This window comes from Antechinus flavipes, chromosome 2, assembly GCF_016432865.1.
Source record: "Antechinus flavipes isolate AdamAnt ecotype Samford, QLD, Australia chromosome 2, AdamAnt_v2, whole genome shotgun sequence".
In the NCBI taxonomy this organism is placed as follows: Eukaryota; Metazoa; Chordata; class Mammalia; order Dasyuromorphia; family Dasyuridae; genus Antechinus; species Antechinus flavipes.
The window spans coordinates 427670459-427697696 of record NC_067399.1 but is presented as its reverse complement, the minus strand read 5'-3'; the positions used below and the strand labels follow the sequence as shown (position 1 = coordinate 427697696).

Genomic DNA, 27238 nt, shown 5'->3' with positions numbered 1-27238 from the left:
ATCCCTTTCAGAACCTAGAAAGCATATACATATCATGTAGAAAACTGAAAAACAAAAATTGTAATCAAATATTAAATACATTGTTTAATTGTCTTTTGCTTTTATATCACCTTTATTTCCAAACATATCCTCTTTGATCTATCTCAAGTCTGTCTTGCAAAGGATAAGAGCAGCATTAAGTTCATATGGACACACTATACTGCAAATATGTAAAATATGATTTCAAAGTCCCTATAGCTTTGGGACAACTCAAACTCATTAAACTCTCATGTTTTTGAAAATATACTTTGGGAATTTAAATGATACCTTAGACAAATCCACAAAACAATATTTACAGCTCATTTTTTAATGTAATTATACAAGGGAAATATATTATTCTTTGAATTTAAATAGATTTACAAGAATGACTCCTACTGACAACAAAATGTAATAAAACTAAAGTTATCAGGCATTAAGGAGCTAGGTAAACTAATTATCCATACCAAATGTCAAGAAACAAAACCAAAGCATTCCATGAAATGTAAATGATGTTGCCAGTATCCATCCATTAATATTGTTCTTCCATTTTGATTGTTTCTCAATTATTCCATGATGAGTTTCCTAAATAATGCAAAAAAGAAAGAATTTCATCTAACTTTCTCCATTTTCAAGGAAATTTCCCCCTCATGCACCCAGAACATATATAACAAATCAACCAACATGAAGGGTAATTACTGAACCATTTCACATCAGGTATGAGGCATTATTAAGAAAGTAAACTATTATCAATCAACTTGTTTATGTACTCCATGATAAATGCCTAGATCCATCAAGCAAGTGTTCCCAAGGCACAATAAAGCAAACAAACACTTCTAAGAACTTTTTGCTTTTTGTAGGTACACACTTCTTCATAGCTTTCTAAAAAATACTCAAAAATCTAGATTAGGCTTTCTAATAACCAGTCTTAATTTTAAGACAGCTCAATTATTGTCATTACTTATCAGGATGTGAATAAACACAAACCTAATTATTATGCCCTCATGAAAGACCATATTTGGAAGCAGCAATCAGCATTATATTTATTATAAAACAAATATAGTGACAGCACATTAACAGTCAGGGTATCATTAAGTTTTTCTCTAATGCTTCATCATAGTGTGGTAGCATGATTACTCAATAAACCCTGATCATAATTATTGCCACACTGACCTAATTAAAAGGACTTAGAACATTTGTTGGTCCTAAGATGAAAGATGCCAGGTATCACATCCCAAATACATTATGGAGAGCAGGGCAGGAGGGAGAGGTGTCATTATCACTAGGACAGCCACTATAGTATGAATTTTTGCAAGCACAGCAATAGAATATATGGTCTTCAAGAGGTGTGAAAGAGCTATGATTTGATGACTGGAAGGAATGACCATTCTGATGAAACCACACATTAATGCTTAATAGAAAATTCTTTGCTAGCTAATCTTTATACTGAGAGAACACTGTACATAGTTACAAAAAAATTGTGTGATCAACTGTGATAGAGTTGGCTTTTTTCAACAATGAGGTGATCCAAGGCAATTCCTACAGACTTGTGATGGAAAGAGCCTTCCACATCCAGAAAGAGAACTATGGAAACTGAACGTGGATCAAAGGATAGTATTTTCACCTTTGTTGTTGTTATTTCCTTCTTGTTGTTTTTTTTTTTTCTTTCTCATATTTTCCCTTTTGAACTGATTTATCTTGCACAGCATAATAAAGATAGAAATATGTTTAGAAGAATTGTATATGTTTAACCTCTACTGAATGGTAGAGGAAGTGAGAAATATTTGGAACACAAGGTTTTGGAAAGATGAATGTTATAAACTATCTTTGCATGTATTTGGAAAAATAAAAAGCTATTATAAAAAATTTGAGTCAATATTCATTAATGATATTAATCTATAATTTCCTTTCTGTGTTCTATTTTTCCCTGATTTAGATATTGTGCATGACTATATTTGCCTCATAAGAATATTCTCATAGGGTTCTTTATTGATTTTTGAGAATATGAGTACTAATTATTCTTTAAAAGTTTGATAGAATTTTCCATGAATTCACCAGCTCCAAAATTTTTTTTTGTTCCACTACTCCCCTACCCCCACCAACATGGAAAGTCCTTTACATCTACTTCTTTTTTGAGATTGGGTTAAGATCTTGATCTTGTCTTATGCTAGTTTCGGTATTCTATATTTTTAAAGATATTCCTCTATTTTTGTTTGTGTTCTCAGTGCTGTTAGCATATAACTACGCATGATATGTTCTGATTATTCATTTTACTTCTTGTTTTGCTATGATTTCACCTTGATCATTTGGTATTTTATTAATTTGATTTCTTGCCCTTTTCTTTTTAATCAGATTAGCTAAGGGTTTACTAATTTTATTACTTTTTTTTAAAAAACAGCTGTAAGTTTTATGTATGGGAAGATGTTCCCAATTTATCTATTTTCCCTATAACTTCATTATTTGTTGGAGCTGGAAAGGGGGGGTCCTCTTACTTATTTAGAAAAAGGAATTCTTTCATTCATAATTTGTCTTCTCTTTCTAGATGTTCATTCTCTGATTCATGACCCCTATAATTATCCAATCTCATTTTCTATGTATTTTTCATACAATTAAATCTTCCAAGGTATCCATTCCAGGCTCTACCCTCAAAAGACTGTTACATCTTTTGCTTTACCTGGCAGATTCTCTTTTTCTACTGTACCTCACTTTCAGAACAATGCCAATTATTGCAGATGTCAGAAAGAGCACTGCCCCATAGTAGAGTACTTTTGCTAGATTCAACTAGAAATCTCCTCCCTGGATCCATGCTTTTCCATTTTTCCAAGTGCTAGTTACCCCTGAGGGTTTCAACTCTTCCCTTCTTAGGTCAACTTGACTATAATTCTTGCAGTGGTTTTTTTTTTTTTTTCTCTTCCTTTGGATTGTCTTTTCTATCTATATATTTGCATTCCCAAATCTAGTTTTGTTTTTTTTTCCCCCTTTGGTGTTATTTGCTATTGAAGATTCAAGATTTTCTATTGTGTTTATTTTTGATTGTATAGGACATCAATTTTGCTCTCATACTTCTCATTTCTATTTTAAGCCACCAAAAAACAATGTGCTGTAGTTTCATGTTTTCCTGAATTTCTACAATATCTTTTTTAAAGTATTTATTCCCAGATGCCTGAACCTCTTTCTTTACTAGATCTGAAGCCTCTCTCTCCTCCTGTTTTTATCTGTTTATGTTCAAGATATTTGGGAGTCCTTAGTAGTTTTGGGCTTTTTTTCTCCCTCCTTTATTTTCCTTATCTCTAACATAAGGATAATAATAGCACTTACTACCTCGAAGTGATGTAAAAATAAAATGAGAAAATATTCATAAAATAGTTTGTAAATATTAAAGCAACATATAAATGCTAGGTATTAGCATTTCCCCTCCAATTCATCTTTCATAAAGCTATCACACTAATTTTCCTAATGCATAGGTCTGCCACATACATCATTTCTCTAATCAATAAATTCCTATAACTTATAGGAACATTTAAAAAATATATTTAGCATCCTTACAACGTGGCTCCAACTTTATTTTCCTATCTTATTAAACATTACTCCCTACTATGTACACTATGCACTAATAAACTGGTCTTTTGTTCCTTATATTCAGCATTCCACATCTTGCCTCCATGACTTTCTGATGTTACTCCTCTCCCCACACCTCCACCCCCAATCTGGAGAATGCATCCCCTCACTTAGTTTTTTTTTTCACAATCCCTAGTTTGCTTTGGTTCATTTCAAGAACTACCCTGGAAGTTTTGTTTGTGTCTCCCATCTCTGAGAGCCTCCTCCCATTACTTGAGCAGTCTTGGATGCTGAGATACAATAAAGTACAAATTGATTGTCTGCTGTTTGTGCTAATTTGAGCCTAACAATTGAGAACAAAGAAAAGTATGGAAAATAAAGAGTTATTAGACTGAGTATCAAACTATGGGTCTAGATCACTGTGCTGATATCATTATACAATCTATTGAATAATCTATCAGCACCATGACAGGAAACTGAATTGCTTCTATCTGAATCGACTTAAGAAGATTATGAAGAATACCTAGCAAAATAAGGTACTAGAGCAAACTTTTTCAAGTTGAAATGGCAAGCATTCAAACTCAACAACAGAGAACACAATCCTGATAAGCTGTCCATGTTTCCCAAATGCCAAATCCCTCCTACCAAACCCTCAAATTCTGCCCTGGGACAGTGGGACTTAATGGGTAAACTTTTGCCTTATTTGGTCCAGAAGCAAGCATCTGTATCAGTTTCTGATTATTTCCAAAGAAATAATTTTATATAATACATGTATCCTATCCTTATATTCCCACTTTCTGGCTTCCATACTAAGTTCACTACCTGATACACAATAAACACTTAATAAATGCTTTATCATTTATTCAACTTTGTATTTCACCCAACACCTAGCATGATGACTTACACAAAATAGACTTTTAATGAATATTTAATTCAAGAAATAAAAGCAAGCAACAGATGCAAATCCCAGGTTACAGAAATCTGGCAATAAAAGAGAGCAGAAAATTAAACCCATCTATATTTTAACTTGCAGGTTATAATTTACTCTGCTACTCACCCACAGAGATGAGAAGACTTCTCTGTACTCTGGGCCAGATCCCCACCTCAGATGAATAAAAAAAAAAAAAAATAAGGAAAATATCACCTTCTCTAAAATTACAATTTTCCTAGGAATAGACTTTAAAAGCATTCATAAATTTTTATCCTTTAGTATTTGTTACCTTAATATACATGTTGGCATGTTTTATAAATCACTTTAGGATAGTCACACAAAATATTTAATGATGAGAATTTTTTAAGTTTTTAGAAATCACCAAGTCATTTTTGTCTTTATTCAATGAATGTCTTTTTGCAAAAGCTTATAGAAATATGGATGATCCTGAGTCCTCCAAAATTTGATTCTAATTTAAGTGCTTTTTTCCTACCCCCACCCAGACTACTATATTTGCTTCTAGCTCAGTATTCCTAGTCATCATTAAGAGAAGAAATTACTATAAAGAAGCAATCTACCTTCCTCATCACTACCAGCAACAATTGTCCAACCATCACAGCCAGACAGATGGGTAAAGGATCCCTAAGAGGGGTAGTCCTGCTTGCAGTCTAAACCTCAAGATCATCATCCAAAAAAGTAATTCTCAAGGAGAAGAAGGTCAGTCATCCCCACCAATCATAAAACACATAGGAAAACTAAGCCAGCCTAGCTGAAGCAGAGGCATGGGCCAGGGAAGTGAAATTTGACCACTATTTACTCTTAGGCCCTAATGGAAACAGCCCAGAACCCTGAGGCCAAGAGCTTTGGAAACAGAAATACTTCTAGCCCAGTGTCTTTCGTCATCATCCTGGGACTCAGCACTTGGTGTTATAGTCACAACTACTGAAGAAAACAAAGTTTTCACTACCAACTCAGAGGCAGTATCAAATGGCTTAGCATCAGAAACTGATATAATCTTCTCAATGGAAATATAAAGAAAAACAATGGAAACATTCAAGAGACATTGATCTCTGCTTTGCTATTACACTCAATGTACCATGGAAGTTTTCCATCTGACCTACACCTGAAACCTTCCTTTCATGTTGTCTCCCCTATCAAAAAGTGAGTGTCTTAAGAGGAGAACTCTTGCTTTTCAGCCTGTATCCCCAGTGCTTGACATAGTTCTTTGCACATATTAAACACTTAAATGCTTTATTCATTCATTCATCATCAAGCAATGGCAAAAATAACACCCCTGCTCTCAAACCTACCAAACCATTTATAATAAAATATATGAATATAAACCCAAAGACACATATTATTAGTTCACTCTCAATTCATTTCTGGTGCATGTCTCTATCTCTGTTCCCCACCTGTCAAAATGAGACTTTTTTTCATTTGCCCAATTTCTTCTGAAATACAAAATGTTCTGCATACAAAATCCAGATACCATATCAAGATCAGAGACCTCGTCCTTTCTTTTGGATTCCTCAGCACCTAAATATCAGACTTCTTTCCAGCATTCATGATCTAGGCCCCAACTTTTTAAATTGTAGATTGTAGCTCCATATATAAAGTCTTGTAACTGAATGTGGGGTTTGTGAAATTATGATTTTTATATGAGTAAATGTTTTATTTGTATACATACATACCATGATAAAAATTTCTCAGGTGAAAAAGTTTGGAAAAAGTTTAAAAAGCCCTGATCTGGGCTTTCCTATACTGTTTGAATCATACTGGATGCCTCTGGATGGCCTCACAACTTCTCCCCTTATATTTTCAGTAATTCTTATTTTTCTTCCTCTTATTTTTAAAGAGAAATGAAGGAAAGTAAGATCAATTTCTATGTCATTCCAATTTAAAATTAGATCATAAAAGTTATATATGTTCACACTAGTGGCTTTTATGAACAGTATCACTAAGAACAAATTGAGGCAAACAGTAATGAGTTCCTAATAGTTTATTACTTAAAAATTAAAATGTTGTTAAACAACCATTTTATGATAAGAATCAACATATGATAGACCCTTACCAGCTACCCAAAAGACAGTATTCCTGAGCCTACTGGAACTACAATACACATATATACTTCTGTGCTTACATATGTTGCTTAAACAAAGCCATTAGGGTTTAGATTTTCCCCTTAGGAAAAAATAGAATCAATAAAATCAAAATATTTACCAGTGAAATTTGTCTCCCCTCTTGCCCAATTCCACCAACTATTGTAGACCCAGGATTTTTACAGTTTTTAAAATGTAGTATATTTATTTCTGAAAGTATTCCTACATTAACATCTCTAAATTATAATAACTTCAATAACAACAATAAAATGTACACTTAAATTATTGGAAATAGTTATGTGAAAGCTATCATTAAAGGGCTTGTCTGTACTGTATCTTTAAAGGAAGGAATATGGAATTGTAGATTTAAAGGGACACTGAAGGTCCATCTAATCTAATCCCTTCATTTTATATATAAGAAAAATGGGGACCAGAAAAATTAAGTGACTTAAAAAAGCTCACAAAGGTAACAGGATATTTTACTTCATCAATTTAAGTGAAAAATACAGTATTTTGAAATATTTACACCTCAATAAATCAGTCTGTTTCATTTTCCTGCTATTCTTTAAGCAGAATGAATACCTTTGTACTCAAAACCCTATCTCACTCATACATATCCTTTTCCACACCCACCAGGGTTAAATATGACTTAAAAATATAGTAAAGGGAGTTCTAATTAAAAAGAGTAATGATTACAAGAAACAGAAATTTGTGATGCTGCACTCTGAACATGATAATTATGGGAGCTGCTGATGAACAAGCACCTTTATTTTGTGACCAAAACCTATAATAGAAGTTTCTCAATCTCAAATAAAGTATTACTTACTTTCAGCACAATCCTGTTTGAAGTTCATTCTGTCTCTGATTTTTTCATTTTCACTCAGCATCTTGGAAATCACCTTGTAAACACTGTCCCACACTGCAGGCTAAAAAGATAAATTTCATAAGAACTATCAACTTGAAGATAGACTTATGCTGGAAAGAGCCATCTACATTCAGAGATTATTATGGAGACTGAATATGGATTAAAGCATAGTATTTTCACCTTTTTTGTTATTGTTTGCTTCTTGTTTTTTCTTCCTCATTTTTTTTCCTCTTTTGATCTGATTTTTCTTGTGCAACATGACGAATGTAGAAATATGTTTAGAATTGCACATGTTTGACATATATTGGACTACTAGCTATCTAGGGGAGGAGTAAGGAAGAAGGGAGGGAGAAAAATTTGGAACACAAGGTTTTACAAGGATGAATACTAAAAACTATCTTTGTGTATATTTTGAAAAATAAAACTTTTTTTTTAAAGTAATGTCAACTTATTGAGAATCTTTAAAAAAGTTCACTCTATTTTCAGGTTAAATATGTTCAATTCTTTTAAACACTGTCATGTTGTACAAGAAAACTCAGATAAAAAGAAAAAATCATAAGACAAAAAAGAAAAATAAGCAATCAGATGATAACAACAACAACAACAAAATGAAAATATTATGCTTCAATCCACATTCATTCTCTATATTTCTCCCTCTGAACACAGATTTTCCATCCCATATTTACTGGAATTGCCTTCAATATTTGCACTGTTAAAAAGAACCAAGCCCATCACAGCTGATAATCATATAATCTTGTTGTTACTGTTTTCAAAGTTCTCCTGGCTCTGCTTACTTCACTCAGCATCAATTCTGAAATTAGGGAGCTTGTCATCTCTTATAGAACAATAATATTCCATTACATTCATATACAATAATTTATTTAGCCATTCTCCATCTGGGGATCATTTAGTCAATTTCCAGTTCCTTGCCACTATAAAAAGGGCTGCTACAAACATTTTTGCACATGTGGGTCCTTTTCCATCTTTTTATGATTTTTTGGAGTACAGGCCCATTAGAGACCCTGGTACATCAAAGAATGTCCTCTAGTTCTTCTTTAGCCATAAATTCCTCCCTTCTCCACAGACCAAAGAGGTAGACTATCCCTAGTTCTCCTACTTTACTTATAACATCACCCTTTATGTCTAAATCATAAACCCATTTTCAACCTTATCTTGGCATAGGGTGTTAGATGTTGGTCAATGCCTAGTTTCTGACATACTATTTTTCAGTTTTCACAGAACTTTTGGTCAAATAGCAAGTACTTATCCTAGAACTTGTAATCTCAGAGTTTTATCAGACACTAAATTTACTATAGTCACTGACTATTGTGTTTTGTGAGTCTAATCTATTTCATGATCCACTATTCTATTTCTTAGTAAGTACCAAATGGTTTTGATAACCATCACTTTATAAATACAGTTTTAGGTCTAGTAAAGCTAGGCCACTTTCCTTTGCATTTTTTTTCCCATTAATTCTCTTGAAATTCTTTTGTTCTTCTAGATGAATTCTTTATTATTTTCTTCTAGTTTTAAAGTTTCTTGTCAGTTTGACTGACATGTCACCGAATAAGTAGATAAATCTAGGTAGAATTATCATTTTTGTTCTATAACTTCAGCCTATCAATGAAAATTTGATAGTCTTCCACTTGTTTAGATCTAATTTTGTGTGAAAAGTATTTGTAATTATGTTCATATAGTTCCTGGCTTTGTCTTGGCAGGTAGACTTCAAAATATTTTAAAATATCTACAGTTATATTAAATGGGATTTCTCTATCTCTTCTTTCTGGGCTTTGTTGGTAACACATAGAAATGCTGATGATTTATGTGGATTTATTTTATATCCTGAAAATTGGAAAAAATTGTTAAGTGTTTTTAGGAGCTTTTTAGTTGATTCCCTAAGAATTCTCTAAATATACTATCATATCAACTGCAAAGAATGATAATTTTATTTCTTTATTACCTACTCTAATTACTTCAATTTCTTTTTTTTTTCTAAGAAGTTCATTCTTTTTTGGTCTGCTTACAGACACAGATAATTTTTTTTAATACATAAAACCAGAAAATTCAATATTAAAAGATATATTCGCCAATGTAATACTGGCATCATTTTCAACATCTGTTGAAATTAATATTACACTTTTCTTCTTCAAAGGCTCTCCCTACCTTCAAGGAGCTTACAATCTAATAGCAGAGACATTATTTAAATAAATATATACAAAGCAAGTTATGTACAGAATAGGAATAATTATAAGAACACATACTTCATTAAAAAGATTTCACAATAGTGACTTGAAAAAAGATTTCATACCTACTTCAGATCACTAAAGATTTTCCTCCCCAAGATTTATAGAGTCTACAAATACTTGCCCTCCAAAGGTCTAGATAATTCATACAATTAAATACAGTATCTTCCTATTACTGATACAACAAGGTGACTCAATGGATAGAAGACTGGACTTGAGTCATGAAAACTCAAGTTCAAATCCAAATTCAGAGTCTCACTAGCTACATGACTTTAGGTAAATCACTTAACTTCTGTTTGCTTGGATCTACTGGAGAAGAAAATGGAAACCACTCTAGTATCTTTGCCAAGAAAACCCCATACATGGTCACCAAAAGTCATACGTTGAACAACAATAAAAATTCCTATTGCATGATGCACTCACTATTTCCATGAATACAACAGTTCTTGTTGAGTTGTTGAGTTCTTGTCTTGAGAAGAATGAAGGGTGACTTTAGGTTTTCAAATGCCACACCAATAGAAAATATTTAGATCCGTCATGTCTCACCATGTTGGCAAGATTTCTGGTGCAGGCAGACAATCTAAATATATGTTATCAAAGGACCAGTCCAGTTTAACTGAGAAACTCCTTTTTCAAGATGATGAATTCTTCAATCGCAGTAATTCTTGAAGACCCAAAGAAATTTATTCTTAATGAATAATTCAATCACGATGCACGTTCCTCAAAATATTACTTTGGATTTTCATTCATTATTGAAACACAGACTTGATATCTCCCTTGAGTTTTTCTCCAGTGTTGCACTGAGTCTTTTATAACTCATATCCAGATTGGACATCATTCCCTCAAAAAAATTTTTTTTCAAAATAAATCTTTACCAATCCTAGGTGAGGTTTCTTTTGAAAAACTATGTATGGAAACATACTTAATTTGCTATGACTTAATATTTCTTTGACTGTAGTAGAGTGGATCTGTTTAAATACGGATTTTTTTTTTCACACATCACTATCAAAGGGCATAAACTGTAAATCTGAATGAATTCATGACATAGTGGAAAGAGCATGGATTAAGAGGCAGAATTTGGTGCAAATCCCACCTTTTCAAATTACTAGTTATTTGCTTATGGGCAAATCACTTTACCTCTTTCATCTGTTAAAATAGCATGTTTGTATTAGATGACATTAGAAGAACAAAATCAGAAGCAAAGGATAAGGTGAGCATAGAATAATTTAGGTTCATATAAAGGAAAACTTCCTAATAGCTGGAATTATTCAAAATTGAATGAGCTATCTCATGGAGTATGGGACCCTCACTAGAAGTCTTCAAGTAAATCCAGTTAACCATTTCTTACATATGCTGTCAAAAGAATTTTTAATTCAATTACAGGTTGCTCTAAATGGCTTCTGAAATCCCTTACAACTCTTAAGATTCTATGCTTTTAGAAAAGCTCTAGTTTGTTGGGGTTGCTTTTGGTTTTTTAAATATCTCAGTTACAGATGTATTATCATGGTCTAGCACAAAGAAAAACCCTAGGAGTAATTCAATAGTTTTCTTTTTTATCATATTAGATAACTTTTTATTTGACCTATTGACATTTCATAGAATTCAGTTCTCAAAGAAAGGTTCATGTAGATGGTTGTATCCAAAAATAATAACTTTCAAATAAAAATTTACTTGAATCAAAAAATGCAACAGTAGTTGTTACTCTTCAGAAGACTTCATCTAGTACACTTTTTTTTTGGCTACATTGATACTGCAATCCATCTTATTGTTGTGGTTATTTCCTCCATTGATACAGATCTCAATCCATATATGCTTGCCCACAGCATTTGACTCCTCTTCATATCTTTCTCAAAGTTCATCTTAAATCATCCATCCAAAATGATACAAGCTCTTCTCTGGACCTCTTGAAAATAGATCTAGTATCAATGTAAGCATGTGATTATACTTGCTTATTGTAACATAGTCATCTGACAATTTTTTGTCATACATTTCTTTAATTACATAATTTACATGTTTCCTTTACACAATTCCTCAGCTATAATACTTGGCTGTTTCTTCTCCATTGCCTTGCATTTCCATCACAGCTCTTTAGGTATTCTTTGATGAATTTAGTAATTTCTGATGCTGAAACATGTCAATTAAAAAAATACTAGTGTCAAAAAGATAAGCCTTTGTTTTAGGGAGAAATTTGGAGCTATTAAAAGAACTATATAATTTCCCAAAGAAAATCTAGCCCAATCTCCTGTCATTGTTCAAATTTCAGGCCAGATCACTATCTATATGCAATGTCTAAGTCATATGCTTTGACAGACAGATTCTACTGTTTGTCTATCCAATTGCATATCACAATCTAATAATAATAGGTAATCTTGAGCCATTTGGTTTTTACTATATTTGGCAGAACTCTTTTGCATGATTATGGATCTTATTTAGGAGCTTCTACAATTGTTCTAGGCTTGATGAAATCAGCAATGTTATTTGCCAACAGAAGTATTTTAGGAGTATCTTGGCATCTATCTGTTGGTCTCACATTAAAAATAAAGTTCCACTGTTTTCTCAGGATAGAGAACTTTCTAAGTCAAACCTGATAACTACTAGACTACACACTTCTGGAGATTTAAATGAGGACAGCTAGATAGATTCTGTAAAGCATGGCAGGGGATTATGAAGTCCCTGTCAAGAGACTGAAAGACCCTGGAGCAAAAGGTTTGCTGCCTTTTACAAGAAGCCTTTACATAATCCCCTCAGCTTCAACTGATGTCACTATCCTCAAAAATTGCCTTGTGTACATATGTGTATACATGTGTACATATATCTACATGTATGTGTGCATAATACATACATTTTGCATTTTCCAATAGAATGTAAGCTGGCACATAGTAGGTATCTGACAAATGCTTGTTGATTTATACAAGAATTAAATGAAGGAGAATATTTAGCACAAAGAATAGAAAATGTAAAGGAATATTAATCACTCTTAATCACGTGCAGCTGTGAAAAATTAGAATGGGAATTTCTCAGAAATTCTTGTCTAACTCTCCATATCCAACTATAGTATTAAAGCAAAGACTAGATTGTCTACTTCCTTGAAATTGTGTATGGGCATTTCTGATTCAGTATAAGATAGATTAGATGCCCTCAGAGGTCCCTGACAACTATAAGATTCCATTCCATAAAACCATAAAATTAGAACAAAGTTCTAATGATTTCCAACTCCAGAATTTTTCTATCCCTGGGAAATGGGGTATGCATTCAGGACTTAATGATACCAAGAATATCACAGCAAGATGCATCCTTTTTGACTCATAATGGAAAGTACTATCCCCATCCAGAGAGAGAACTATGGAGTCTAAAGGCAGATCAAAGTATAATATTTTCACTTTTTTTCTTTCTCATGGATTTTCCTTTTTGTTCTAATTCTTCTTTCACAACCTGACTAATATGGAAATGTGCTTAACATGATTGTATATGTAAAATTTATATTATATTGCTTGCTGCCTTGGGGAGGAAGAAGATGAAAGAGGAAGAGAGAAAAAAAGTTGGAACTCAAAATTCTATAAAAAAGACTGTTGAAAACTATCTTTACAGGACAGAATTCTAGAAGATGGTGGAGTAAGTTGGTAAATTTCAAACTCTCCCAATTTCCCTTTCAAATAGAACAAATTTCTAACATAAGATTCCTGAAAAATCAAGACGACTTGGGGCAGAAATGGGGTCCTCCAGATACAACCTGAGAAGATCTGAAGAAAAGTCCTAAGCTGGGGATTGACCTGTGTGAACTGCAAATACCTTCATGTTAGCTCTGCAAAAATATCAAGTGGGGACCTCTTGGGCTGACTGGGTGTGATTGAAGCCTCAGCAGGAACCACAGAGACTTGCACTTCCTAGACTGTTTGTGGAGTTGGAGTTTGAGTCCAGGAAGACTAAGTGAACCTCAACTTAGTGGGAATGCTGGGCCCAGCTTAGCTGCTGAGACATATCCCTGAGCAAGAAGGAACCAGCACCTGGTAAATGCAAAAACAGCAGGGCAGGAGCACTAATATCGGTGGGCACTGGCAAGAAAGTGGATCTCTTGGTGTGGGGTCAAAGGGAAAAGCTGAAGGGAAGCTTGAGGCACCATCCCCCCCAACCCATGATTAGAGGTGTTAACGCTACTAATATCTTTTTTTTTTAAAAAATGAAACAGCAAAGAAAAAAGAACCCTACCGCTGAAACATATTATGGGAACAGGGAAGACCAGGATTCATCTTCTGAGAACATTTTAGTGAAAAAAAAAATAGCTTCTACTTCAAAGAATAATAATGAAACAGCTGTACTTCCAGAGAGAATTTATAGGAGAACTCAAAACAATTCAAAAATCAAATGAGAGACATTGAGAAAAAAAGAAAGAAAAAATTAAAACTATCAAAAAAAAAAAAAAAGAAGCTTATGAAAAAAGTTAACCAATTAGAAAAGGAAAATAATGCTTTGAAAATTAGAATTGGGCACGGGGAAGCCAGTAAAGCTCTGAGAGACCAAGAAATAACAAAACAGATTATAAAGAATGAGAAAATAGAACAGACTGTAAAACATCTTATAAGAAAAATGACAGATCTGGAGAGCAGATCAAGGAAAGAAAATAAAAGAATAATTGGACTACCAGAAAGTTGTGACTTTGACACAATAACGTAGAAAAAAATCCAAGAAAATTATCCTGGAGTAATAGAACATTAGAGGAAAATAGAAATAGAAAAAAATCCACCAATCAAGAGATCCTGGATAGAAAACATACAGGAATATTATTGCCAAATTTCAAAAAACCCAGTTCAAAGAGAAAATTTTGCAAGAAACAAGAAAAAAACAATTCAAATATGCTGGAGGTACAATTAGAATAGTACAAGACTTATCAGAAGCTATAATAAAAGACCACAGTCTGTCCACAATCAAAAGAACTAGGCCTGGGTCCAAAAATATATCCAGCAAAATCGTCTATAATCCTGAATGAGAAAAAATGGACATTCAACGAATTTGCAGATTTTTAAAACTTTCTATCAATCAAGCCCAAACTCAACAGAAAATTTAACATATAAAGTCAATATGAAAGATCAATTTTAAGAAACTCAACATGGACAAATTATTTAAACATGGAAAAATTATTTGGTTTTTATATATGTGGAATACATATATGTGTGTGTATATATATATATATATATATATATATATATATATATATATATATATATATATATATATATATATATATATATATGTAAGACTCCATATAAGAATCACATCAATAGGGTAATAGAGTAGCTCAAAAGAAAGATTGGCAGAATTAAGGTAAAAATAACATAATATTATACAATTAGGTGCAGAGGAAGAAAAGACACAAAGCATTAGAGGGGGGAGGAGGGCTCATATTTCCAAAAACCTACTCACATGGAGAATGGATTTGATAGATAACACTATATATATATATATATATATATATATACATAAACACTATGAAGGTATCAAAATCTATAAAGAAATAACTGGGGTAGGATTGACTGATCTGATGGGAAAGCAAAGGGTGAAGGAAAAATACAAGAGAGGGATCCTTGGGTGGGGGGAGGTTAAGCAGTAGCAAGCCAAATTATGGAATATAATTTAATTAAAGAGGCAGCAAGGATAGGAAAGATATATATGAATGTGGGGTGAGTGTGTGTATGTATCTATATATCCATATATGTATACATAAATATATCTTTCCTTTTCTTCTTTTTTTTTCTGAGGCAACTGGGGGTGTGACGTGTCCAGGGTCACACAGCTAGTAACTATTAAGTGTCTGGGCTGGATTTAAACTGGTCCTCCTGACTTTAGGGCCAGTTCTCTATCCACTGAGCCATCTAACTGCCCCTAATATATCTTTTCTTAAATGTAGCTTGCTTAAGAGTGGTGGGGAGGATGAAAAGGAAGAAAAAAGAGTAAAGTAGATAAGGTGAGCAACAGAGAACCAAAGAACAATTTACAAGAAAATAAAGAAAAATTGTATTCATGAATGAATATAATGTCTTCTACTAATATGTACTTCCTTGATGTGGTAATTTATTGTTATATAGTTTGAATACTCTCTGTTCTGCTGGGCACATAACAATGTTTTCTTTTATTTTGCTTTATTTTATTTTGTATTTCTTTTCTGTTTTCCTTTTTGTTCCTACTGTTTTTTCAAATAAAAAATTAAAAAAGAAACCTATATTTACATGTAATTGGAAAAAATGAAATAGCATTAAGTGGGGAAAAATAAAAAAGTAAGGTATCAAATTAATTACATTATTCTCACCAAAAATATATAACAAACACTTCTGACAAAAGCCCAGAAAAAGTAACTTTTTTCTGTGAAATATATAGTTCTTTTCTTGAATCACATCAATTAACTGTTCCATTTTTCTTAATTATTTATATTCTTTATTCTTTATTCCTTTTCACAAATTTGAGTCACACAAACCTAACATTGCCTTTCAACTCCCTCCCCACCTTCTGATTATTAAGTAAATGACTATTTCCACCAAAAAAAAAAACAAAAAACAAACTAATTTCCTAGTCAAGTAGTTGTTTTTTTTTTTAATCTCAAAAAAAAAATTTCCAATTTTTTTTCTCTCATATTGGCACCTTTGGGCATCTGACCCTAGGACAATACTCAATTAGCCAGTGGCTTCCATCTCTATATCTTACCTTTTTCTTCTTCTTTGTGATTTTAGCAGCTTCATTCAAAGGCATGTAAAATTCAACTGCATCATTGACATTGTCTAACAAAAAATGTTTAAAAGGTAATAGAAAAAATTAGAAAACAAAGTTGTCATATAACTTAAATCAATCACTTAATTTAGAAATGTCTATATTTGAAGGAATAGAAACTATACAGATGCCTGCTATGATGCATATAGGAATTTTCTTTGCACTATGTTTCTATGCTTAGACATGAAAGGATTGCATTGCTAAAAACAACAGGCAAAATATCTGTCTCTAGTATCTAAGCATCTTCTAATAATAGAATCACAAATTTTAGAAATAAATCCTTAAAGATTATCTAATAGAGTGCAAGGGATAATGTTGTAAAAAATTACTCTGGCAGGGGTTCTGTCAATAAAAATTTATTTAAAAAACAAAAAACAAAAAAACAAAATAAAGATTATCTAATAAACCTCTTCATTTTAGATATAAGAAAACTAAGACAAATATTCAAAGGGTTCTTAAAAAAGGCTTTATCTTTGGCAATTTCCCTATTTTTAATATAAAAACTGAGGCCAGTCCTTGTTAAATTTGATATACACTCTTTGAAAACAAACTTCATGAGTTTAGTTTCATATACAATCCTTTTTTGGTAGATTGTTTGGCTTGTTGATGATTAAGTTCATAATAAAAAATTGTTTAAAAAAATTTTTTAAACTGAGGCAAGAGTTGAGGAAAAATGTACTTAATTCAACAAATAATTCAACAAATATCTTTTGAACATGTGCAGAGCACAGTGCCAAGTTGATTTTTTAATAACATATTTTCAAAATACATGCAAAGATAGCCCTCAATATTTACTCCTACAAAAACTGTACTCCAACTCTTCCCCCCAACCCCTCCCTTAGATAGCAAGCAATCCAATATGTTAAATATGTGCAATTTTTGTATACATATTTCCACATTTTTATCATGCTGCTGTGCCAAATTGTTGAGAGATTTACAAAGTTTTAAGACAAGTCTCATAAAGTTCATGATCCCTAGGAGAAGAGTAGCAAAGCAAAATTTCTACCTTGTAACAAAAGTGTCAGTAAAGTTTCCTGATTCTTCATACTATTTTGTTTTTGCCCATAGTAATATGGATGACCCTCATGAAATAAATCTCATTATCTGAACTTCAGTCTCCTTATCTTTGAAGATAAATTTAAGGCTAAATCGCAAGTCTAAGTCCTATGGCGAAATTCATATAACTTTTCTAATAACTTTATTCATGTGCAAACCATAAGGTTGGACTAGATTAGTGATGTTACTCCAATAGCAATAGGGGCCATTAAATTTTAGATTAGGATCCCTAAAGACCACATTAACTTAGAAAATTATATGTTACCTATATTTGACTGTATTTTTATTATGCTAAATAAATATTTCCAATTAGTTTGAAACTGGTTCTAGTGATAATAGGCGACACATTAGATACTTTTGGACGAGATAATCTCTGGAGTTTCAGCTCTCTTGATTGATGGCTATATATATATATATATATATATATATATATATATATATCTTCTAGTGTTATATGGTTTTGAGCAAAAAAAAACAATCTCAATGAGGAGGAAAAAAGTTGCTACAGAGACATAAGTGAAAGTATAAGGAAAACATTAACAAACACATTTTAAAGACATATAGAAAAGATTCAAGAATGACAAAACTGACGGGGAAACTAAAATGCAGAAGAGTCAAAGGACATGATAAAACAGGGCAAATGCATATGGGTGATGAATGCTAACAATGTATTTTGTTTTTTGCCTGGATTGCCTGGTTGATTTTACTCTTTGCGGGTCTAAGGGACGATCAAAGAAAGGATAGTTTCACTTTTTAGGACTGAGAGGAAGACAAGGGAAGACAACAAGGATGATGTACTTAAGGCAATTTTAACTTTTATTTTCTCTTCCAAGGAGGATTTGAACTAGGAAGGGAAAAACAAAAATTATTAGCAAAGGTTAGAAACCCAAGATAAGTGAAGAAATACAAGAAAATGAGTTCAAATCACTGGAGTGACTATATGCAAGGATATTGGGGGGAAGGACTATACACAAGGATATTGGGGGGAGGGACAAACTGGTATGTGTGGTTCCTATGCACTCACCACAAGTTATATTTGAAAAATCATGGAAAATGGGCAAAATATTAAAAGACCAGAGAAAAGATGTTTTCATTTTGAAAAAAGATGGGAAATGGAGTGTGCAATCTGTAAACTACAGGTCACTGAATTTCTATTATTAATAAAATTCTACTAGACATTTTTTGTCTTTTTTTTCCTTTTCCTCTCTTTTTTATTAAAGCTTTTTATTTTCAAAATATATGCATGGATGACTTTTCAACACTGACCCTTGCAAAACCTTGTGTTCCAATTCCCCCCCTTCCTACCATCCTTTCCCTTAGATGGCAAATAATCCAAAATATTAACAGGTTAAAAATATATTAGACTTTTTTTGTGGGAAAGATATCTTTATTTTTTTATATTCTTTTTTTAAATAGCTTTTTATTTACAAATATATGCACAGGTAATTTTTCAGTATTTGCAAATCCTTTTGTTGCAACTTTTTCACTCCTTCCTCCCACCTCTTCCCCCAAATGACAGGCTGACCAATACATGCTAAACATGTTAAAGTATAAGTTAAATACAAATATGCATACATGTCCAAACATTTATTTTGCTGTATAAAAAGAGTCAGACTTTGAAATAGCGTACAATTAGCCTGTGAAGGAAATCAAAAATGCAAGCAGATAAAAATAGACGGATTGGGAATTCTATGTAATAGTTCATACTCATCTCCCAGAGTTCTTTCCCTGAGTGTAGCTGGTTCAGTTCATTATTGCTCTATTGGAGTTGATTTGGTTCATCTCATTGTTGAAGTAGGCCATGTCCATCAGAAGCGATCATCATACAGTATTGTTGTTGAAATAAATAATGATCTTCTGGTCCTACTCATTTCATTCAGTATCAGTCCATGCAAGTCTCCCCAGCCGCCCTCCCCCCGCCCCCCGAAAACATCCTGCCGGTAACCTCCCACAGAACAACAACATTCCATAACATTTATACACCACAATTCATTCAGCCATTCTCCAACTGATGGGCATGCCATTCTCCAACTGATGGGCATCCACTCAGTCCCCAGCCTCTGGCCACCACAAAGAGGGCTGCCACGAACATTCCCGCACATACAGGTCCCCTTCCCTTTTTCAAAATCTCCTTGGGATATAAGCCCAGTTATAAACTGCTGCATCAAAGGGTATGCACAGTTTGATAGCTTTTTGAGCATAGTTCCAAAATGCTCTCCAGAATGGTTGGATGTATTCACAATTCCACTAACAATGTATCAGTATCCCAGTTTTCCCACATCCCCTCCAACATTCCGCATTATCTTTCCCTGTCATTCTAGCCAATTTGACAAGTGTGTAGTGGTATCTCAGAGTTCCTAAAGAGATCTTAAAGGACAGGAAGGGACCCAGATGTGCAAATATGTTCATGGCAGTTCCCCCTGCAGTGGCAAGAAACCGGAAACTGAGCCGATGTCCATCTACTGGAGAATGAATAATTTATGGCATATGAATGCCATGGAACATCACTTAGACTTTTTTTTAAAGTGATGGTTTATATAAGCATGAAAAAGAGAAAGCAGTGAAGACTTAACAGGCAGAATGACTTAATCAAGAACAGTCATTCTGGAAGAATAAGATATAGATTCAGAACTAGTTGAATGACAAGATGCAAAAACTGGTCGTTAACAAATCAATGTCAATTCAGAGGCAGAGTTCTTAAACTTTTTAATGTTATGGACCCCATGACAATAAAGTAAAGCCTTACATCCCAAAAAAGCAAAACAAAGTGTCATTGACCTCTTTTCAGGACATGTTTTTCAGTATAGAAAAGAAAATACACAAGATTACTCAGGGAAGATATTTCAATATTTATCAGGTTGTTTTGTTGTTCCTGTTTTTTTAAGTTCATGGACTCCAAGTTAAAAACTGATTTGAAGTTAGAGCCTTCTAATCTAATCTAAGCATTATTCTTAATTCTATATAGTTCAACATTTTATTTTGACTTAAAGGAATATTTCGTACACGTACCAAATATGCAAATGATATGAAACAAAGAGGGATAACTAATATGTTGAATTATAGAATTCATATCCAAAAGCTAGAATTTTAAACTGAATCAAATAAGACTAAATTTAAAAGTATGTTTACATTCAGAATATCAACTTCACAAATACGAGATGAAGGAGATGAAGAAAGAAAAAACTTATGAAAAAAGTCTGAAAAAAGAAAAAACTTATGAAAAAAGTCTGAAAGGGGCAAACTGGAAAGCAGAGTAGTAGAAATTAGGTACAGAAGAAATGTGACATCACGTGCCAAGATATAGATACATAACTGGAGCAAGGAAGAAATTACATTTGTGTGTGAGGTGTGTGTGTGGAGAGGGGAAGCCTATATGACCCAGAGGATAAAAAGGATCACAGAGGTAAAATAGACAATTTTTATTGCATACAATTCAAAGATTTTTATACAAACAAAACCACTGCAGCTAAAGTTATAAGAAGCAGGTAATTGAAGGAAAACAATCTTTTGACCAATTTTCTTTAATAAGTCTTTCTAAAATAATTTCAGTAAATAAGTATTAAATAAAACATTCCCAAATAAGGAATTGATTCAAACTATTCTCCAAATTGATTAAAAAGTCAAAAGATATGTATAGGAAGTTTTCATAAAAGAAATCCAAGTAATCACAAAGCAGATGAAAAAATGCTCCAAATCACTAGAGAAATGCAAATTACAGCAACTAAGACATACATCATACCATCTGACCAACAAAGTTGTCCAAAAAAAAGAAAAGGGGAATGTAGAGAAATTGTAAGAGATGGGAGGAAAGCTATTTCCCAGCCATTATTGAAAACAATTTAGAATTACATGCAAAAAGGCAGGCAAATTGTACAAACCCTTTGGCTGAGTCTATACTCCTCAATGCATAGACATAGGAGAGAAAAAGTACATATATCCACAAAAATATGAATATCAGCTCTTCTTTGATGACAAAGGACTAGAAATTATAGAGATATCCATTAATTGGGAGATGTCCTAATAAATTATGACATATGAATGTGACAGAAAACTTAAATTGTAAGAAATAATGAAGGGGCCATGTATGCTTCAATCCACATTTAGTCTCCATAATTCCTTCTCTGGATGTGGATGACATTTTCCATCCAAAGTCTATTGGAATTGTCTTAAATCACTGTAGTGGTAAGAAGGGCTAAGTCTATCAAAGTTAACCATCATACAATCTTGCTGTTACAATGTTCTCCTGGTTCTGCTCACTTCAGTTCATGTAAGTCTTTCCAAGCTTTTCTGAAATCAGTCTATGCATCATTTCTTATTCCTTGGCAACCAAGTCCCACAACTCATTCAGCCAATCCCCAATTGATGGCAATTCATTCAACTTCCAATTCCTGGATACTACAAATAGAGCTGCTACAGATATTTTTGCCAATATGGATCCTTTTCCCTCTTTTTATGATCTCTTTAGGAAAAAAACCTAGCAATGACACTGCTAGATTAAAGGGTATGTATGTTTAGTCCTTTAAACATAGTTCTAAATTGCTCTCCAAAACAGCTAAATCACTTCACAACTCTAAGCAACACATTAATAACCCAATTTTCCCACATCCCCTCCAATATTTATTATTACTTCTGTCATCTTAGCCAACCTGATAGTTGTAAAGTGGTAAGAATCAATAGTGACTTAGAGCATTTTTTCATCTGATTATAGAAGACTTCAATTTATTCATCTGAAAATTCTATTCATTCCATTTTTCAATTGGGGAAAAACTTACAGTCTTATAAACTTGACTTAGTTCTTTATATATTTGAGGAATGAGGCCTTTATCAAAAACACTGGCAATATTAAAAATACTTCCCAGCTTTCTCCTTCTCTTTTAATCTTGGCTGAATTGGTTTTATCTGTAAAAGACTTTTTAATTTAATGCAAGCAAAAATTTTTTTTTTTTGCATTTCATAATGCCTCTAGTTATTCTTTAGCCATAAATTCCTCCCTTTAAATTCTAAGAGTTAAACTATGCCTTGGCTTACTAATTTGCTTATACTCACCCTTTATGTCTAAATTGTAAACCCTTTTTAATCTATCTTGGTATAGGGTATAAGATATTGTTCTATGCTTAGTTTCTGCCATACTATTTTCCAGTTTTCCCAGCAATTTTTGTCAAATAGAGTTTTTATCCCAGAAATTTGAGTCTTTGGGATTATGATGTCCATATGTATTTAACTTAATCTACTGATCCACTATTGTTTTTCCTAGCCAGCACCAGGTGGTTTTGATGTTTGCTGCTTTATAATAGTTTTAGGTCTGGTACTGGTAGACCACCTTTTTTTGCATTTTTTAAAAATTAATTCCTTTGATATTCTTGACCTTTTGACTTTTGTTCTTTCAGATTAAATTTCTTTATTATTTTTGTAGCTCTGTAAAATAAGTTTTTGGCAATTTGATTGATATGTCACTGAATAAGTAGAGTAATTAATGTAGAATTGTTATTTTTATCATAACATTCCAGTCTACCTGTGAGCAACTGACATTTTTTCAGTTGTTTAGATCTGACTTTATTTGTATAAAAAAAATTTTGTAACTGTGTCCATATTGCATTTGGGTTTGTTTTGGCAGGTAAATTCCAAAATATTTTGTTGTTGACAGCTATTTTAAATAGAATTTTTCTCTCTTGCTATTGAACCTTGTTGGCAACACATGGAAATTCTGATGATTTATGTAGGTTTATTTTATATCCCACAACTTTGCTAAGGTTTACTGTTTCAAGTCGTTTTTTTTAGTTGATTCTCTCTAAATGCACCATCATGTTGTCTGCATAAAGTGATATTTTTGTTCCCTCAAGCCTATTTTAATTCCTTCAGTTTCTTTTTCTTCTTGTTACTACAGCTCATATTTCTAATACAATATTGAATAACAGTGGCGATAATGGGTATCCTTGTTTCACTAATCTTACTGAGAATGCTTCTAGCTTATCCTCATAACATATTATGCTTGCTTATGGTTTTAAATAGATGCTGCTTATCATTGTAAGAAAAACTTTCATTTGTTCTTATGTTCTCTAGTGGGTGCTATATTTTACCAAAAGCTTTTTCTGCATCTATCCAGATAATTACATGATTTCTGTTAGTTTTGTTAATGATATGGTTAATTGTGCTGATAAGCTTTCCCGATACTGAACCAGGCCTGTATTCCTGGTATGAATCCTACCTGGTTATAGTATATTATTCTGGTGACAGAATGCTATAATCTCTTTCCCAATATAAATGATTCAAAATTTTCTCATAAATATTCATTCTTTCTGTTTTGGCTCTTCCTGGTTTATGTATTAGCACCATATTTATGTCATAAAAGTAATTTAGTAGGACTCCTTCTTTGCCTATTTTTCCAATATGGAGTATTGGAATTAATTGTTTTTTAAATGTTTTGAAGAATTCACTTGTAAATCATCTGGTCCTTGAGTTTTTTTCTTAAGAGAGTTCGTTAATGGTTTGTTCAATTTCCTTTTCTAAAATGGGGTTGAGTATTTTGTTTCCTCTTCTGTTAACCTGGGCAATTTGGATTTTTTATAAATATTCATCTATTTCAATCAGACTGTCAGATTTACTGACATGCAATTGGGGAAAAAAGCTCCTAATTCTTGCTTTAATTTTCTTTTCATCAGTGGTAAGTTCATCCCTTTCATTTTTGACACTGGTAATTTGGTTTTCTTTAATTTTTCTAATCAAATTAAACAAAAGCTTATTTATTTTGTTGAGTTTTTCAAAAACCCTACTCAATTTTTTTAATTCAATAGTTTTCTTACTTTCAATTTTGCTACCCTCTCTTCTGATTTTCAGAATTTTTCCCTTGGTAGTTAATTAAGGGTTTTTAATTTATTCTTTTCCTAGCCTTTTTATTTACATTCCCAATTCATTGATCTCCTCTTTCCCTATTTTATCCACAAAAGCATTTAGAGATATAAAATTTCCCCTAACAACTGTTTTGGCTGCATCTCATAACTTTTAGTATATTGTCTCATTGTCATTCTCTTGGATGAAATTATTGTTCATATGATTTGTTGTTTGCCCCCTCATTTTTTAGGATTAGATTATTTAGTTTCCAATTAATTTTGGCCTATTTTTCCATGATCTTTTATTTCATACATTTTTATTACATCATGATCTGAATTGGATGCATTTAATATCTGTCTTTCTGCATTTGTGAGTGAGCTTTTCATGCTAACATAGAATCAATTTTTATGTAGGCACACTATGTTGCTGAGAAAAAGGTATATTCTTTACTATTTCCATTCAACTTTCTCCAAAGATCTATCATATCTAACCTTCCTAAAATTCTTGGGTTCGGAGCTATAATTTGTCTTCTGCACTAGGGCTGGAGGCCTCATGGATGTCCTGCTGAGCCAGCAGCTCAAGAGCCCTCAGTTGCTTATTTGATCTGTGCTGTGGCTAAGAGCCTCCAAACAGATTGTCTGCACTGCACTTGCACTGGGCTGCGTACCCACTTGAGACCTTTTCTTATATCCCTTCCAAATTATCTTAAACTGGAAAATTATTTCACTCCATCTTTCTGTGGGTTCTGTCACTCCAGAATCTATTTAGATTGTTCCAAAGGAAAACTGGATTCAGCTTAGGCAATGTCCTGGACTCTTTGCTGCATGTGGGCTCTACCCCAGTTTTAAAGAAATCTGGAAGAGACTCCTACAAAATGATGCAAAGCAAAGCAAATGGAACCAGAATAATTTATACACAAAAAATAACAATAGAAAAAAATAATTTTAAAAGACCTAGGCTCTGAGCAATATAAAAACTAATCATTTTTTTCTTTTTCTTCTTCCCATTGAGGGGAGCAAGTAGTATGGGGGGAAAAAAATAAAGACATAATTGGAAAAAAATTAAAAAATAAAATTAAGTTTAAATTGTTAAGGAAAAAAAAAAAACATTTTAAAGACCTCAAATGTTTTACTCCCCCCCTCACTATCCCAGTAACAAGAACTTGTTCTCCCAGGTCATAACATCAGATTGAGAGGTCTTTAGGGAATACTTAGGTCACTTAGTCCAACTCTCTTTTACAAATGAAGAAACTAAAGTCAAGAGGGGTAGAGTGCCTTGCAAAAAAGGTTAGAGGATTTGAATCCAGGCCCTTTAATATCGTCTTCCTCTTCAAAAGTCATCACAGGACAATTTGCTTTGTAGCATTTAACATTGTGCGTTATTATCGTTATTCTCCAAATCCAGGAAGAAAGAGATATGTTTTAGCTACACTTTCTATGTCTCAAAGCTCCAAAGGCTCTGCACTCCATGACCATTTAATTTTTTAAAAATAATATCAAAGAATGTTTGAACTATAATAGAAAAATCATCCTTTTAGAACACTTTATGATCAAATGCAATTAAGTTAATCCAACCAAAAACTGACATAATAGGTCACTAAACAGATTTAGAGTTCTCAGAATGAGGAATTCAAGGATTAACAAACTATATGGCTTAATCTTAAATGCTGCAGGCCCCCTCCCCCACTTCCCAGTGCATGCCCATTTTAAAGATAAGTAAACTGAGACTCTGCAAAATTGACCAGGGTTCAGAAACAACGACTGAACAGGTCGGGCAGCACCATTCTTAGGTGGTGAGCCCTTCCGCCTTATCACCTTGGCTCTCTACACTTCCGGGGCGATATGGCTGAGGGGCTGGGAACTCGGCCTAAGTCCTTCCCCAGCCTCCCCATCTCTCCCACAGCACAGCCCCACCCCGGGCCAGGCCAAAGTCAACCCCAAAGTTATTTCCCACCTGACCCGGCTTCAGGTCTTGGGGTCTTCCGGCGTTGACTGCCCCTGGCCTGGCCTGGCAATCGCGGCAGCTGTCGGGCTCTCGGCACCAGGGTTCCCGGGCTCGACACCTGAGATGATACGGTCTTCTGTGAGGCGAGCTCAGGGCTGCCCGAGGGACCCCCGGCTGCCTTTGCCTCCCTGTCCCCGCCCCCGGCCTCGTGCCTCTGCAGCCTCCACGAGCCCCGACCCCTATAGAGCACTGTGCTCCTGCAAGGGTGGGAACCAAAGCAGGTCATATAAACATAGCGCGGTATAGGCCGCGGCCTCCTCCCACAAGGCGAGGTCGACGCCATTTCTGCCCTCGGGGCGCACCACCAACAGGAGGGGAGAATTGGGAGGGGGAGGGGAGAAAGAGGCTTAAAACCCGCTAGAGCAGACCATGGGTGGCGGAGAGACACTGGGAAACTGACCACATCAAACCACGGTGGGGAGGAGCGGAGACCAAAGCAGAGAGATGGGATACCAGGAGGGAGGGGAAGGGGACCGGAAGAGAATAGGTGTGTGAGGGAGGGGTGACAAAAGAGGGAGGGAGGGAAATGGGCGAACCGAAATTGGCGGGGGAGGCGGGGTGCGCCGACACTACAAATCATTGGAGCACTGATCAGATTAGACTGTGGAGGGGCGGGGCATTGGGGTTGAGTACTAGAGAGAACTTAGTTTCTGGGCCACTTCTCATCTGTTTATGAAGGATATTACAAAGAGAGGGTCTCAAGCGCATGTAATTGATTGTTCTTTTGCCATTTAGCAATAGATAGCGCCTGAGCCCCACCCACTTTATGAGAGGGACCTTCTCATAATTTATAATAATTATAATAAACTGCTCTGAACAAGGAATCGGTGTGAAAGGCCCCTGTTGAGTAGAAACTAGGGCCCAATAAGAAATGAATTACTGC

At 33.8% G+C, this 27238-nt stretch overlaps 2 protein-coding genes across 2 annotated transcripts in view; both read right to left on the bottom strand.

Moving 5' to 3' along the window:
• The window catches only part of NSG2 (neuronal vesicle trafficking associated 2), a 228334-nt gene that overhangs the window by 121773 nt on the left and 79323 nt on the right, over positions 1-27238 (bottom strand). The gene's annotated exons all lie outside the window — the stretch shown is intronic.
• On the bottom strand, positions 329-26638 carry C2H5orf47 (chromosome 2 C5orf47 homolog). The gene is made up of 5 exons (XM_051978928.1): positions 26305-26638; positions 16405-16478; positions 7430-7529; positions 4631-4676; positions 329-600 (listed from the first exon to the last, which is right to left on the bottom strand). The coding sequence occupies exons 1-5, from the start codon at positions 26636-26638 to the stop codon at positions 582-584; spliced, it is 573 nt and encodes a 190-aa protein (XP_051834888.1). The 3' UTR covers positions 329-581.